The sequence below is a fragment of the Dermacentor variabilis genome, chromosome 11 (assembly GCF_050947875.1).
Source record: "Dermacentor variabilis isolate Ectoservices chromosome 11, ASM5094787v1, whole genome shotgun sequence".
NCBI classification, from domain to species: Eukaryota; Metazoa; Arthropoda; class Arachnida; order Ixodida; family Ixodidae; genus Dermacentor; species Dermacentor variabilis.
In genome coordinates, this window is record NC_134578.1 from 113,913,257 (window position 1) to 113,929,224 (window position 15,968).

The 15,968-nt window shown below is 47.6% G+C and overlaps 1 protein-coding gene across 1 annotated transcript in view; it reads right to left on the bottom strand.

Moving 5' to 3' along the window:
- LOC142563133 (putative cytochrome P450 301a1, mitochondrial) overlaps positions 1 to 15,968 on the bottom strand; it is a 71,879-nt gene that overhangs the window by 25,323 nt on the left and 30,588 nt on the right. Inside the window, exons 4-5 of the mRNA XM_075673675.1 lie at positions 13,378 to 13,579; positions 1,183 to 1,342 (exon numbers count right to left, since the gene is read on the bottom strand). Of these exons, the coding sequence (XP_075529790.1) occupies positions 1,183 to 1,342; positions 13,378 to 13,579 (362 nt within the window). The remainder of the gene's footprint in view (positions 1 to 1,182; positions 1,343 to 13,377; positions 13,580 to 15,968) is intronic.

Sequence of the window (15,968 nt, forward strand, 5' to 3'; positions counted from 1 at the left end):
TTGCGAAACAATATCGCCACACGGATTCGATCCCGAACATTGATTCCAAGTGTATACTTCTTGCAACCTCACCACCTACAACTCGTAAATTGCAATATGTGCTGTAAAGTAAATATTTAGAAGGTAATTAGTTAATTTGCAGTGATTAAGTATGTGTTTCCGTTTCCCGCACTAGTAATGTCCACCTCTTTGAAGGCCACTGTCTCACGTACATAAGCACTCACCACTTCTCTTATCATCATCATCATCCATTCCAATACTTTCACTCCCCTTACCTCTTCCCCAGTGCAGAGGAGCAGACTAGAGCGCACTAGCTCAGGTCGACCTCTCTGTCTTTCCTATCAATAAATTCTATTCATTCATTGAATAATACAGTTCTAGGATAAATATTCCGTATTGTTCAACGGGTGACTTATTTTTTAATTCCGGAAAACTTATAAATGATGACTTTGTATCACCTACGGCAGCTGGCGACCAGGAACATTGTAGCATGATGCAAAAGAACAAAATACTGGCATTTGCAGTATATAATTCTTATAATTACGCGTCATATTATAGATTTGTTAGATTTACTAATTTTTTGAAAGCGTAAAAGGTCTCAAATGTAATCATGTTACAATGTTTTAAAATTATTTGAATAGATACGATAATCACAAAGTGCAATGTTGAGGGATATGACGGCTATGTACGACTTGTGCGTTTTGCTTTAACTTATGTAGCATGTAATAGGTCACTGAAAGTAGTATTAGGTACGAGTACGTCAACATGAAATTCGAATGGATAACTGCTGCTATCAAGCTTTTGGCTATGCCCTCATTTAGGCGCCTCTGCAAGACATGTTTTCAGCCTATAGAGGCCCTCACTGGTGGTATTTTGCGTTCGTTGAGCCATATATAATTGTTTGCCTCATCTCTACCGCTCTTGTGAAAGCGAAAATTATTATTATCATTCACAGTGCTGAATTCATGCCCCTCCAGTTTTTATTGTCCTTCCTTTGTAGGGGCTTTTATAAAATAGAGTTTCGATGCAGGAACTATCGGTATTCATCAAATATTCCAATACGAAAACTCACGTTTATTATCATTAATTCAAATCACGAACGACTGGGAACATCTCTCCACAGCTATATAAAGACTAATACGTGTTCAAAATTTTTCACGCAATGTCCTTGCATAATCTCACCGTTTCAGAACCCGCCATAATGAAGTCAAAAACGAATGTGAAGATTTCTTTAAAGCTTTGCTTTCCTTCACGTCGTAGAGAGGCAGCAATTGTTGTGTGTTCCTCCTCCGCCATGTGCTCAGCACTTTCCGCTGCTGTCTTAACAAGTGGCAACAGCAACCTGCAAAATAGTATTCACTACTACGTATTGGGCTTCTCCGCCAACCATTTAAGTCCTGTGCTAATACCTTAGTGGAATGTTTAGGAAATGTCAGATGTTGCTGACGCTGGATCCGCGATAGTCACCTATTTCCGTGGTGCTAGACAAAAATAACATAACGTAAATAACTCGAGAAATTTGCTACGAAGATATGATCGAAGTGTCTATCGGTAAGCAAATGTTTGGCGGTCGCATTCATATCTTCATATATACACCTCTGAAGTAGGCAGCGCTACACTCCGAGCTCTCGTGCTTACTGTCACTGCTGAGGACACGCATCCATCAATTCAGATAGGCAATACGTGCGATCACCGGCAAGATTATGAAAACATTAGGTAGCCCTCACGGCAATTACGATCGTTCTTTCAGGCCATGTACTCACTTGACCATTGTGTTATAATTGCATTGTATTCAGGTCTGAATGGAAACATAGGAAGTTCCTTCCGCTCTTCAAGTCATGCCACCTTCCCTGGAATAATTGCACATTTATGAGCACTTCTTGCACACTATTCCCACACGTGACCTTCACTGGCTTGGTTCAAATTCAAATTCGTTATTTTTCCAAATACGTTTCGAATGGTTTACAGGGCTAAAAGCTGCGGTCAATAGTCTTACCTTCATCGAAGCGTCCTCATTATTTACGCCAGCCCAACATCGATCTTGCAAATCATTTTTATGCAAGACGGGTCTATACAGCAGCTTTCGTAAGTTGAGTTATTATTTTTGTTGCCGTAGCAATTGATCGCCAGGCGCATTTTCTGTGCTCGCCGTGAGGTTCCGTGTAAAGTTCGAGGGTTAGGATATGGTCATCACGCCCCGTATGCTATATGTGCGAGTGAAAGCAAGCGTGGGTGAGCTGGCGATCACAGTTTATTCTCGCGCACGCAATGGAGGGAAACGGGACGAAGCGCACCGTCTTGCGTAGCGCGTAAAGCTCCTTGGGGAATGTAGGGGGGGGGGGGGTAGTCAAGTTTTACTTCGAGCAGCCCAGGTGGCCGCGCGAGCCCGCCCGAGCCGCTGTATTTTCAAATCAATCTACGACCGGTAAAATGCCCGCGCGCGCTGTTTCCGCGACTTAGTTCGCGTTGATACGAGACGCACCACGAAGGTCAGTTCGCTCGCGGCTGCTACAACACTTCCTCAATCCTGCGTCCTGGCGGCGATTTTGCCCGGTACTTGACTGAGATGGGTTCATGTTTGCTTGTGCGCGCATGACACGATGTTTGTAAATTTAATTAGTGTACATATGACCAGCTTATGCGGCCGGGAAATCTACCATCTTTTGTCCACCGCTAATTTGATATCGCAATCGATACTCTGCCTTTCGGGCGAAACTGCGACTTTATCTAATCACGTGCATTATACAACCGATAGCCATCATAACCCGTCAGCTGTTGTGTTACACTTTGGTGTACCAAAGGGGTACATCCGTGGACGTCTCTGATTTAATTCGCATTACCCACATTGCTTACACTTTTTTTTTCAAAATTCAATATTTACTTCCCTCAACGATTATATTCCAGTGATATCGTTGGGCCAGACAACAATGCATGCTCGAAAGGCTCTGAAAGTGCTGGAGGCCTTAAGGCTAGTCCTTGAATCTCTTAAGCATTGTCATGTTGTTGTGAAGGTGAAGAAAAGAGTAGCAAAACTTTAAAAATTATGGGCTGTTACGTGCCAAAAGCACGATTTGATTATGAGGCACGCCATAGGGGGCTTTGGCAGGGGCTCTCCGAAATAATTTGGACCAACTGAGTTTCCTTAACGTGCACCTAAATGTAAGTAAACGGGTGTATTTTGGATTTTGCTCCCATCGAAATGCGGCCACCGTGGCCGAGATCCAATGATGTCATGCAGCCAGAGTCTCCACGGTTCCAGGCATTCTCAAGGATACGAAGAATTCAAGCACCCATCTTAACGAGGGATGGTCACTTACCACTTTAAAAGACCTGCCTTGCAGGCAATGGCGGAAATTTGCTGTGGTGCAAATGATGACGAGGCATACCTTTCCCATCGTAGAACAATTGCCTTCCGCTTTTCACAGCGACCGGCCTGCGTAAGCTATGATGCCTTCAAGTTTATGTGTCCTCTGGACGAGAACGGCGCCGAGACCTACGCTACCCGGTATCAATACTCGATATTTCGGTATTGGCATCTTCGTCGAAGTGTGCAAGTGCTGAGGGCGACTGCTTGCGTCGTTAGAGTTCTTGATATGCTTTGGCGTGCGGGTTTTGCTACTTGAACTCGATATCAGATTTAGTTAGAGGGGTAGGCAGTTCAGCGATGCATGAGAAATCCTTGACAAAAAGTCTGTAGTAGGCGCACCATGCCAAGAAATCTTCGCACTTTACTCTTTTCAATGGGCTTCTGGAACTTTGCGATGGCAGCGGTCTTCTGCAGGTCGCGACGTACTCCAGGCTTGCTAATTACCTGACTTAAGAACAGCAGCTCTTCTTACACAAAGTTACACTTTTCCGGTTTCTAATTGATTCCGGTATACTTGATTGCCTGTAGTACTGTTCTAAGGCGTCTCAACTGGTCGTCGAAACTTGCCGAAAAAACTACGTCTTCTAAGTAGACAAGGCAGGTCTCTAACTTCAAGCCAGACAACATAGTGTCCATTACGCGCTGGAACGTTGCGGCTGCCGAACAACGACCGAATGCAATAACCTTGAATTCGTAGAAAACGTCCGGCGTGTTGAAGGTGGTCTGCTCTCGATCCTTATCGACAGATTCGATTTCCCTGTAGTGCATCCTGAGGTACATCGACGACAAGTACTTTGCATTACATAGACGGTCGAGTTCGTCGTTTATTCTTAGAAGGGGGCATACGTCCTCCTCCGCGATGTTGTTGAGGCGACGATAACCGACGGAAAAATGTGTATTTATGTTCTTCTTTTCACCAAGACAACAGGAGTCCCCCATGGTCTATTTGACGGCTGGACTATTTTGTCGCGCTGTATTTTGTCGATATGTATCTTTATGGCCTCCCGCGCTCTTGTCGAAACTCAGTAAGGTCATTGACTAAGTGGCCAGATGGAATTCGTTGGTTATCTAAAGGTGTTTATTTGGCAGAGCTCGGGAGCAGCGCAACGTCGACGGGCAGGGCAGTCACAGCTTCCAAGCACGAGAGCCGTTGCTGAGCAGGAGCGCTCGACCCACTAGCGTTTAGAGCCAGTAGCGCTGAACCCACTAGCGTCTCTTCTACAATATCTTCGCTACAACCACCCCCCGGGAGCGAGAAGGGAGCCGTCCGGCGACCTAAGAGCTCGTCACTATGAGCGGGTCGTAGTAAGGCTTTAAACGGTCGACATGGACAATGTCTCGTCCACGGCGGCGCATGTCTTCAGATGGCTCAACTGGTTCGATGACATAGTTTACAGGAGATGCGCGTTCGAGAACACGATAAGGGCCTTCATACTTAGGGACCAGTTTTGATGAGAGGCCATGAGCAGTTAAAGGGACTGAGAGCCACACGAGCGCTCCCGGATCGAAGGTGACCGTGGCAGTGGCGTCACCGCGAGTGCTCCTCCGGCGCTCTTGATCATCGGAAGTAAAGGCCCGTGCGAGGTCGCGGCACTCTTCTGCATGTCGGACCGTGTCAGAAATAGGGACGTACTCGGATGCATCGGGCCGGTACGGAAGAATGGTGTCGATGGTGTGCGAAGGGTGTCGACCATACAGCAAGAAATAGGGGGAAAATCCAGTGGTGCTCTGCGTAGCGGTATTATACGCGTAGGTGACGAATGGCAGAATGGCGTCCCAGTTCGTGTGGTCGGAGGCAACGTACATTGAAAGCATGTCGCCGAGCGTACGGTTGAAGCGTTCTGTGAGGCCATTCGTTTGAGGGTGGTACGCCGTAGTCGTACGATGAACAACGTGGCACTCTTTGAGAATCGCTTCAACTACCTCCGACAGGAAGACGCGTCCGCGATCGCTGAGCAATTCTTGGGGTGGACCATGCCGCAGGATGAATCGGCGAAGCAGGAATGATGCAACATCGCGCGCTGTAGCTGCTGGGAGAGCGGCGGTTTCAGCGTATCGGGTAAGGTGATCTACTGCCACAATGGCCCAGCGGTTACCAGCCGACGTCAGGGGAAGTGGTCCATACAAATCGATGCCAACGCGCCCGAACGGTTGGGTAGGGCAGGGTAGAGGCTGCAGGCCAGCTGGCGAGAGGTGGGGTGGAGATTTTCGGCGCTGGCAGTCGGGGCATGAACGAACAAACTTTTGAATGTAGTTGTACATTCCTCGCCAGTAGTAGCGTCGTCGGAGGCGCTGGTAGGTTTTGAAAAGTCCCGAATGCGCACACTGTGGATCAGAGTGGAACGATGCGCAGATTTCAGAACGCAGGGTTCGAGGTACAACTAATAACCACTGGCGGCCGTCAGAGGTGTAATTGCGTCGATGAAGCAGGTCGTCGCGAATGGCGAAATGGCGAGCTTGACGGCGCAGTGCACGAGTGGTTGGCTGCGATGACGGATCAGCAAGGCAGTCTATGATGGAGGCAATCCAGGGGTCCTTGCGCTGCTCAGAAGCGATGGTCCCAATGTCGACGGAAGAGACGTCAAGCTGGGATATTGCGCAGCAGGCATTGTCGTCTGGCAAGGGAGAACGTGAGAGGGCGTCAGCATCAGCATGCTGGCGTCCGTTGCGGTACAGTACGCGGATATCGTAATCCTGTAAGCGAAGCGCCCAGCGGGCGAGACGGCCTGAGGGATCCTTCAATGACGACAGCCAGCATAGTAGGCTATCGATGGCGTCATCAATTCGAGGCAGCGGGTATACATCTTTGCGAGTGATCTTGTTCAGGCGGCGATAGTCTACACAGAACCGTACCGAGCCGTCTTTTTTCGTAACAAGGACGACAGGGGATGCCCATGGACTGTTCGAGGGTCGGATCACTTCGCGGCGAAGCATATCGTCCACTTGCTCATTAATCACACGACGTTCCGTGGCCGAGACGCGATATGGTCGTTGCCGCAATGGCGGTTGGGAGCCAGTGTCAATATGGTGCGTGACAGCAGACGCCCGGCCCAAGGAAGGTTGCTCGACATCAAAAGAAGAACGAAATTCTTCTAAGATGCGCAGAAGCTGCGAACGCTGAGGTGGGGTGAGGCCATCGGCAATAGATGAATCGAACACACCTGTGGGCAAAGGGTCGGACGTCGCGAGAGAACCGAGCGTGTTGTAACAGGCGCAGGACGTGTCTTCGGGAACATCCGTAATTTGTACGGCGTCGATCACTTCCACGTGGCCAAGACATTCGCCTTGAAGCAGCACCACAGGGTATGAGAAGGGGTTATAGACAAAAATAGCTGTGGAGCCCTGTTTGACGTTCACAGTCGCAAAAGGCAGCAGCAGACGTTTTCGAGTGTAAAAGCGGCCTGATGGAGAAAGTAGTGCGATGGCGTCAGAGAGGCTGCTGCAATGCATTGATACAATCACTGACGAGTTGGGAGGAACGTTGGTGTCGTGTCTGACGACTAGTTTGTTTGCAAAAGAAGCATTATCGGCAAGCGTCATATCTGAGATCGGCGACAGTTCTAGTTCGGCCCGTGCGCAATGAATGACGGCATCGTGGCGGGCGAGAAAGTCCCACCCCAGGATAACTTCGTGGGAGCACGAGGAAATCACAATAAATTCGACGGCGTATACAACGTCCTCGATGAGAACACGAGCGGTGCACGCCGCAATAGGGTGAATACGCTGTGCGCCTGCTGTGCGGAGGGCGAATCCAGCAATGGGCGTCGTAACCTTTCGAAGGAAGCGACAAAGCTTTGCGTCCATAACTGATACAGCGGCTCCGGTATCCACGAGGGCATATGTGCGCACACCGTCAACTAACACGTCTATCACATTGGTCGGGCTACGTTGAGGACTTCCGCGTTTCGACGGCGTCGCAGCCCTTGCCTCATGGACTGCGACAATTAGTTTTCCTCATCCCGAGCTTCGGGACGAGGCCGCATCGGTGATGGGGAGCGTCGGCGTGGAGAAGTTGAGCGGCGGATGTTGGCGGACCGGCGGAATGGTGGTGACGCAGCCCGAGGTTCGTCGTCGTAATAAGGGCGCGGAGAACCCGCCATAGAACTTGGCCCATAAGGTGTAGCGCTAGGTGACTGCACGCGACTACAGTAGCGTGCGACGTGGCCTGCATAGCCGCACGCAAAACATATTGGTCGATTGTCCGCTGTACGCCACCGAGTCGCTGCGGCAGGTCCCATCCATGTGGAAGGACGCGTTGGACGTGGCGCCTGGTGAAGTGATTGCATAGCAGGCTGTTGTCGGGGCATAGCGAGGACTTCGGCGTACGTGAGAGGTCCCCGTTGAGGGAGTTGTTGAGGCTGGGTGACGACTTCCGCGTAGCTGAGTGGCACAGCCGTCGGGATCTGTTGGGGCCTGGCCATGACTTCGGCGTAGCTGTGAGGCGCAGCCGCAGGAACACGCTGGTGGTGCTCAGGCAAAACCTCGTGCAGCTCTTGCGCTATGACGCGGCGAAGCGGAGGCGCAAAACTTGGCGTAGGCGCGTGTACCGACTGCGGCTGTGCAAAATCCATCAACGAGAGTTGCCGGGCAACTTCCTCGCGGACGAACGCCTTCATTTCTGCGAGCAACGCTGCCTGGGTGGACATGGCAGCCAAACCAGCGAGGTGTTCGTCACGCGGTAGAGATCGACGGGTCAGTGACCGCTGCCTGCGGAGTTCTTCATAGCTCTGGCACAGTGTGACAATTTCAGCCACAGAGCGTGGACTTTTGGCCAGCAACATGTTAAAGGCGTCGTCTTCTATGCCCTTCAGTATGTTTCGGATTCGATCAGACTCCGCCATGGTCGAATCGACTTTCCTGCATAGATCCAGGACATCTTCGATATAACTGGTGAATGTTTCGCCTGGCTGTTGAGCTCGTTCTCGCAAACGTTGCTCGGCACGCAGCTTGCGAACAGCAGGGCGACCAAATACATCGGCGAGGGAAGTCTTAAATTCCGACCATGTCTGGAACTCTGCTTGATGGTTGTTATACCACAAGCTGGCCACTCCAGCGAGGTAGAACAGAACATGGCTCAATTTGGCTGCTTCATCCCACTTGTTATGGTCGCCTACCCTGTCGTACGCCGTGAGCCATTCGTCCACGTCAGTGTCGTCCGCTCCAGTGTAGATAGGAGGGTCGCGATGACGAGGCACCCCGGGACACGCAGTGGGTGCAGGAGGAGGCGTTTGCTGGGAGGCGTCTTGGGGCATGGTAGATGGTAGGGTACGGGACCGGAGTTCCAGGATGATCGTCTGAGGTTACCCCGCACCTCCACCAATTCTAAAGGTGTTTATTTGGCAGAGCTCGGGAGCAGCGCAACGTCGACGGGCAGGGCAGTCACAGCTTCCAAGCACGAGAGCCGTTGCTGAGCAGGAGCGCTCGACCCACTAGCGTTTAGAGCCAGTAGCGCTGAACCCACTAGCGTCTCTTCTACAATCTCTTCGCTACAGTTATTATACGATATTTAGCAGCTGGTGTTTGCCGCACCCTTCATGGCGACGAAAAAGTCCTTTAATTGAGAGAGGAAGCTCTTGTGCAGTTCTTTCTTCTGCGTTGGAAGACCCCTAATAATGTCGAAGGCTGGTGCGGGAACTAAGGCCATCGAGGTGGATGCGGCAGAACTTCAGAAGACATATGCCTAGCTTGTTTCCAGAATTTCCTTGATGTAGTGATCATCGTTCCTTTGTTAAGGTGTTTGTGGTCCGGGCTGAAGTTTCTCTGCATCACTTTCGCTTTTGCTCCATCCAGTCGAGCGGTGCCTCTTGGGACGTAAGTTAACCGTTTCAGTAGAACATGCTGGTCGCCCTCGATGACACCTTCAATAACGGTGGTCCTGCTTACCCTGTGAACCTGCGCTGTTCTATTGGCTTGTGCCAGTCTCAAGGATTACCGAAGCCTATTTCAGCGATACGTCAGCCGCGAGACAGGTCTCTTCGTTCGATGTTTCCTTCGGCTTCCCAGCCACATCGAGACAGCCATCACTAGGAAACGCTGATTTAAGCTGCTGACCCATCGACCTACACGTCGGTGGGCACGGGAAAAGTGCTTGCAGTACTATTTATAATCATCTTGCTTTCACTATGCAGGTGCGTATAAGTGCCTCTCTTTATGCTCAAAAATCTGACTATCGCTAGCTTGTACTGTTCCCATGCCCACAACTGTTATTCGACACAGTGTACGACTATTTTTCTGTCACAGTACTGTTATTACGTTCGGGAGACGTCGAGACTAACCGCGGACCTAATAAACGCTCCCATTCTCTGCGTGATATTCAATGGCTTGTTGCTGATTCCTTAGAGCAAATAAATGCTTTCTTCAAACTGCTTCAGGATATCCCCGCTCGATCGCTTCAAAATAGCAAAACAAAATCAGAATTTGCTGCGCACATAAAGGCAATCAAAAATGGTCAGAATAGCTTTGAAAAATATCGCTGGTTTGCAGAATTGTTTAGATGCGCTCGAAGAGAAATTTAAAACCGTCGACCACTTAACAAAAGACATCTCAGACGTGCATGTCAAGGTAACAGTACTACTTGTCGTTCCGAAGCACTTGACTAATGCCTGGTTGACTTTGAAGACAGATCGCGCTATGATAACGTGACATTTCGCGGTATCCCCGACACCAAAGAATCATGGCAAGAAGCCGATACTAAGTTAATATCAACAAATAAATAATTCTGTCATTCATTTGCAGGTAACGCACTCCATCGTGCACATAGCCTCGGCTCATTCGAACCCGATAAGTGTATCCTCGTTGTTGCAAAATTTTCACATTACAAAACAGACGGGAAAATGTTCGCGCAGTGCAATCAATTCAAATAAAATCACATTACGATTAAAAAAGACTTCTCGGTACCTGCCCGTATTGCTTGCAGAAAGCCAGTCCTATTCGGTACCAGCCACCCCGGTTCCTTCAACTTTACACTCCGCAACAACAAATTGTGAACCATTAATGCTGTATTTATGACGCGTCTACCGATAGCGTCCATGAAGGAACGCAGAACGCATCTGACACATTACATAATCATATTGTTCTACTACGTGCGTCACAATAAGGACCCGTAAGGTCCAGTGGCCGAACATCACAAGCAGCTTTATTTTAGTTGCCTATTCTTTTTAAAAAAATCAAAAGTCTTGTGAATAATTCTATTCTTTATATTCGGCAATCGATATGTGCGATCACAAAATTATTGTCTTGACAAAAAGTTTTCTTCCTGCACATGAACATGTGCGCGATTATGATACTGTCTGTGGCACCGGCAATTTCGCTGTCTACCACTGAGACCGACCTGCACGTCTACGAGGAGGCGTTCTTCTCGCAATTTCTACAGATATTTCATCATTTGGTATAAATACTGGCACTGCAATTGAGCCTATGTGGGATTGCCTATCTCTGACTCACACAAAGATAATGCTCGGGCTTTGCTACAGCTCACCCTCATCATCTGTGCGTTTACTGAGGACTTATACGTTGCTTTTAATCAATTTTTTTTTGCATTTTCCCACAACACCGTTACGTTTACTCGGCGATGTTAATCTTCCTAATCTAATGCAGAATACACATCCACTCACCATAAGGCCTTTTTATTGCTCAGGCTAAAGACTTGCGTGACTTGTCTTCCCTGTTTTTATTTTCCTAACTTGTGCCTGAGCGTACCAGAACATCAACCAACACCGCAAACACGCTTGTTTTGGTTCTAACTAATCGTCCGAGTCTAGCTCCCTGTCCATAATTACTTTGTTTAGCGCAAAACAACGGACACAAGAAAGACGACAGGACAAGTCGATTTGTCCTGTCGTCTTTCTTGTGTCTGTTGTTTTGCGCTAAACAAAGTAAGAATGGATTCGCACCAACTAGCTCGCCAACCTGTAGTGCTGAACTAGCTTCCTCTATAACATACTTACCTGACATCAGTGAGCATTCCTTACTAACATTTGGCATAAATGTCTGCTATCACAGACGGACGAAAGTTAAGAAACGTATACACCACAACAAGAAAGGCAACTTTAAAGCCATGAACAATAGACAATCGTCATTTATTGCAACTTTTTGGTTGATTTGGATAACCTTTTGGTCCAGTCAAATTGGGATATATTTGTTGACCTCGTATGCATAATAACTGAAAAGTACATTAATAATCGCGTCGCCATTTCTAATGCGCAAACGTCTTGGTACAATTCTTATATAAAGCGCCTCACAGAAAAAATGTCTTTATCGCTTAGCTAAATGATCTGTGAGTAAAACAATTTGGGAAACCTATAACACTCCTTATAACTTAACTGCACTAACAATCTGAAGACAATTATTTATCGCATACATTGCATAAAATGCTTAAAACGTGTGCGAATGTGTTGGCGCTTCCTTAACCCGTTTTTCGATAGCTCTATCACCTTGAAAGGTGGGTGAGATGACGTCATTCCAAGTGACGCTTGCGCGACTGTTCTTAATGAATCAGTTACAAATAATTTTTCCGTTTCATTGATCATTCATCTACCACACACAGGGCGCTACAACTATATTATCATGCAACCCATAACTCTTCATTCCTCTGGTGTTGCTGAGCTCATTAATAATCTGCCTTTACACTCAGCTCTCGTTTACGATAGTATTATAGCAAATTTAGAAAGCACTAAAACATTCAGTTCCGCAATATTTGCGAATATTTTCCAACAATTATTAAACACGTTTACGCTGCCATTTGTATAATAGGGAAGGTGGTTCCATTGCACAAGTATGGTACAAAAGCTCACCCCTTAACTACCGCCCGCTTTCACTTACCAGCACCTGCTGCAAACTTCTTGAATAAGTAATATATACAAATCTTGGTAGCTTTCCTCATTCTAACTCATTCTGCACCTCAGCTCAACCTCGTTTGCACAAAACATTCTGTTGTGAAACTATGTACCCATAGATTTCACTGTATTTCAGATTGTGCTTCCTGTGCTGACTATATTTTTAGACTAGCAAAGCGTTCGACAAGGTTTGCCACAAACTGCTGCTATTCAAGCTGAGTCTTTTAAACCTTGACAGTTACCTGCTGAAATGAATTGAGTGTTTTCTAACGTAGGTTATTAATTTACCACTCAAATATTTGGGATTTATCATTGAATGAGGTTCACTGTGGTGTGGCTCAGGGATCAGTACTAAGGCCCTACTTTTCCTGATTTATATTAATGACCTACCTTCGTCCCTGACGTTTCACATTCACTAGCTTGTTGACGATTGCGTGATATATAGTGAAATTATTACTAATGACGACACTAAGGCTAAGTCTTAAGAACTATGTGATTGATTGGTGTAATACTTGGCTAATGAAGCCAAATTAATAAATCTAATCTTATGCGCGTGCACAGGAACACCAGTGCCATTCCTACTTACTAGATGAATAAAACTCTTCTAGAACCCCTTAACTGGTACAAATATTTGGGAAGTTCATATAACTGCAAATAAAATCTGGAACCTTCATATTGAGTACATAAGTCACAGTCCGTGATTTTACCCATCTGTTTTAGCCCGTACATCCTAAGATTGAAACCACCCCCCTGAAGACATCGAAACCGTTAATCATAGCTACTTCTTTCGTTAACTGTAACGCATTGTAACTACGCGAAATTTCGTCTTACGAATGCTTACCAATTACACATTGAATCTTTTGTACTTTGTGGCTAATCACAGCTAATATTGTTTACTTAGGAGCCTTTTTTCAAATGTTGACTTATTTTGTAAGTTATTCCTGTTCTCTCGTATTACTTCAGCCACTCCGCTCTACAATGCCATGGGGCCTTCACAGTAGCATAAACATATAATTCACTCACTTAAGATTTCTCTTGCTGCCCTATTTATTTCTTTGTACTAAAGAGACGTGATTGTTTTGCATAGCACAGTGCAGGAATACCACTACGAGTGAACAACTTCCTTCTAGCTACAAATGAAAATAATAAGCACAAGAAGTACACGAAAACTGATACCTAATGGCTTCGTGCCCGCGGCGACGGAACCGTCTCCACATGGGCGTCGGAAAGTAGAGGTAATAAGGAAAACTTGTAGTCAGCGCATTCAGTATGCAGAACAAGTCTTCGGTAATGTTGAACAGGTTTGCTGCTGTCGAATGGACGTCGAGGTTAGGTTCTAACACTCCGAGTCTCTCGTCAACAGTCAAAAACATGGTAGCTGCAATAAAAGAGAACAAAGAAATACATGTATTGTTCTATCCTTCATTATTAGGAACTCACACAATTGTGCACCAACCGTTAGTGTGAGCCAGTAGCCGAAGGCTTCCAGAAAGCTACTCTCACTAATAAAGGAGTATCCTTGAGGGCGTATATTAATGGCTCCGAATAGATTTCGGTAGTTCCTCTTTTTGATGGAGCATACCTAGCAAACATAACCACAAACCCGCACATCTGAAGTGGCCGAATAAATGTGCATATATATATATATACATACATATATATATATATATATATATATATATATATATATATATATATATATATATATATTCTGAGCCAGAACTGTGTGGTTCATCGTCGTCTTCATCTAAGCAAACTCACCCTGCTGATCATCATCATCGTTATGCCTGGTTGGTACTGACCGACTGGCTCACGCGGTTGGGTTGCAATACCAGGCGTCGCCTGAGAAGTGGGGAGGCATGCGTTGATTCCTACGTGCTTCTGCTCTACCGGTCACTCCTGGAGCTCCGCTCTGGTCGCAGCTTGTGCTCGCCATCAACAGTCATGACGGACAGGCACTGACAGGCATTGACGGACGCTTCCACTTTTGCACCCATCCCGAATCAAAGAGCTGGTTCTACTTGGTCCGTCATTGCGCAGCACCATGACCCTGAGCTTTTTTGTGGTCTCCAGGGTAAGACGTGAAAGACTGGCTCGACCATTAGGACATGGCGAGCGCTTCCAATCATTTGGGATGAGGCACACAAGTTCCGCAATGTTGCTTTCTACCTTAGCGAGGTCGCTAAAGCGTGGTTCTTCAACTACGAACACGACTTTCCTGATTTAGCAACATTTACTGAGCTGCTGCGTCAGATAATTGGCAAAACTCGCTACTCGCATTCAGGGAGCCAGCGAATCTTACACCTCCTACACTGTCGACCTACTGGCCCTTTACCGTTGCTGTCAGAATGGCAAGTGAGACGGGTACCATAACCGCCATATCCAGAAGTCCATCAGATCCGTTACCTCTAAAGCTGTTGTCCTTCAAAGCCTCATCACAGTTCCTGATATTCTCACGTGATGCCCCAACACCTAGGCAGGCTCTCCTCTCGTTTTCCATGCGCCTCCTGGGAAGTTAGTCTTGTAGAGCATGACGAATTGCAAGCGCTTATCCGCAACTTTTTGAGTGAGGAGCTCCACGGCCATGCTCCGCCAACAAATCCATTGCATCTCTGCGCGCTCCTCCTCCTCCTCCCAGGGACCCCATCCTCTGCACCTGTTTGTGCGTCTTCTTATGCAGAGATTGTTACGCACTCCCCGGTACCAGTATCATCTGCGACTTCTGATGTCTGCGACCACCTGACCTCGGTGACAGCATCGGCCCATGCACAATCCTGCTACTCTACCTGGTGTTCTGCCTGCCCACTACAAGTATGTCTCTACTGCAGCATTCCTGGTCACATATTCCGCTTCTACTGCCGGCGCCAGTGAGCTAAACGTAGTGGTTATTCCGCCTATGAAAGAGATTGTGTCCCCAGATCCGCCAATTCTCATGAACAACATGGTTTTTCTGCCTATGAGAGGGGCTATGATCAGATTCGACGCCTACATTCTGGCACCCTATACATCCTTGTCACATCACTCATCCTCACCTCCGCTGTCCCAAGGATTGGCCCAGTCTTCTCACTCACCCCGTCGTCATTTTCCGTCACCAATCCGCCGTACTTAACGCCCCTCCGTCTTGCCACCAATTCTCTCGCCAGCCATTCGGGAAACTACAGGCTGCAGTTTTTCAAGTTTCGAGTTAGTTGCTCCTGATTCTTCGCCACCCCACCTTGTCACACGGGCAGATTTCGTCCTTCCACCCGGCCATGCACGTATTCGTACCGTTTCATCAAGATAGAATAGACGGCGACGCAGTCTTTTCCCCTTATCAAAGCTGCATTTTTCGGAAAATCGCCATCGCCGCTTGTCTACAAGCGCCTACAACCCGACACCAGATCCGCTTCTGCAGACGGAGGAGACCATTGTCGCCAAACTCATTGACGACGCCTCAGTGTGTCTCGTCCCTGCTTCACCTGCTTCGTTCGCCACACAGTTCACGCCCACGGTAGGTTCACCTAGTGCTCTGAGGGCCACTTTATTTCAAATCTCTCAAAGCAGACTGATGCCTCGCTCGCCATCTTAAGGAAACACCAAACTTGTTTTAGCGTTTGTTCGCGTGGCTTGGGTCAAGCCACGGTGATTGCTCATCGTATTGAGATAGACGGATCCCGCATAATTCGCCGCCACCCTTACCGTGTATCGGCTTCTGAGCGCAATGCTCCCGAAGAACAAGTAAACGACATGATCACGTGGAACGTTATACGGCCTTCCGCAAGCCCTGG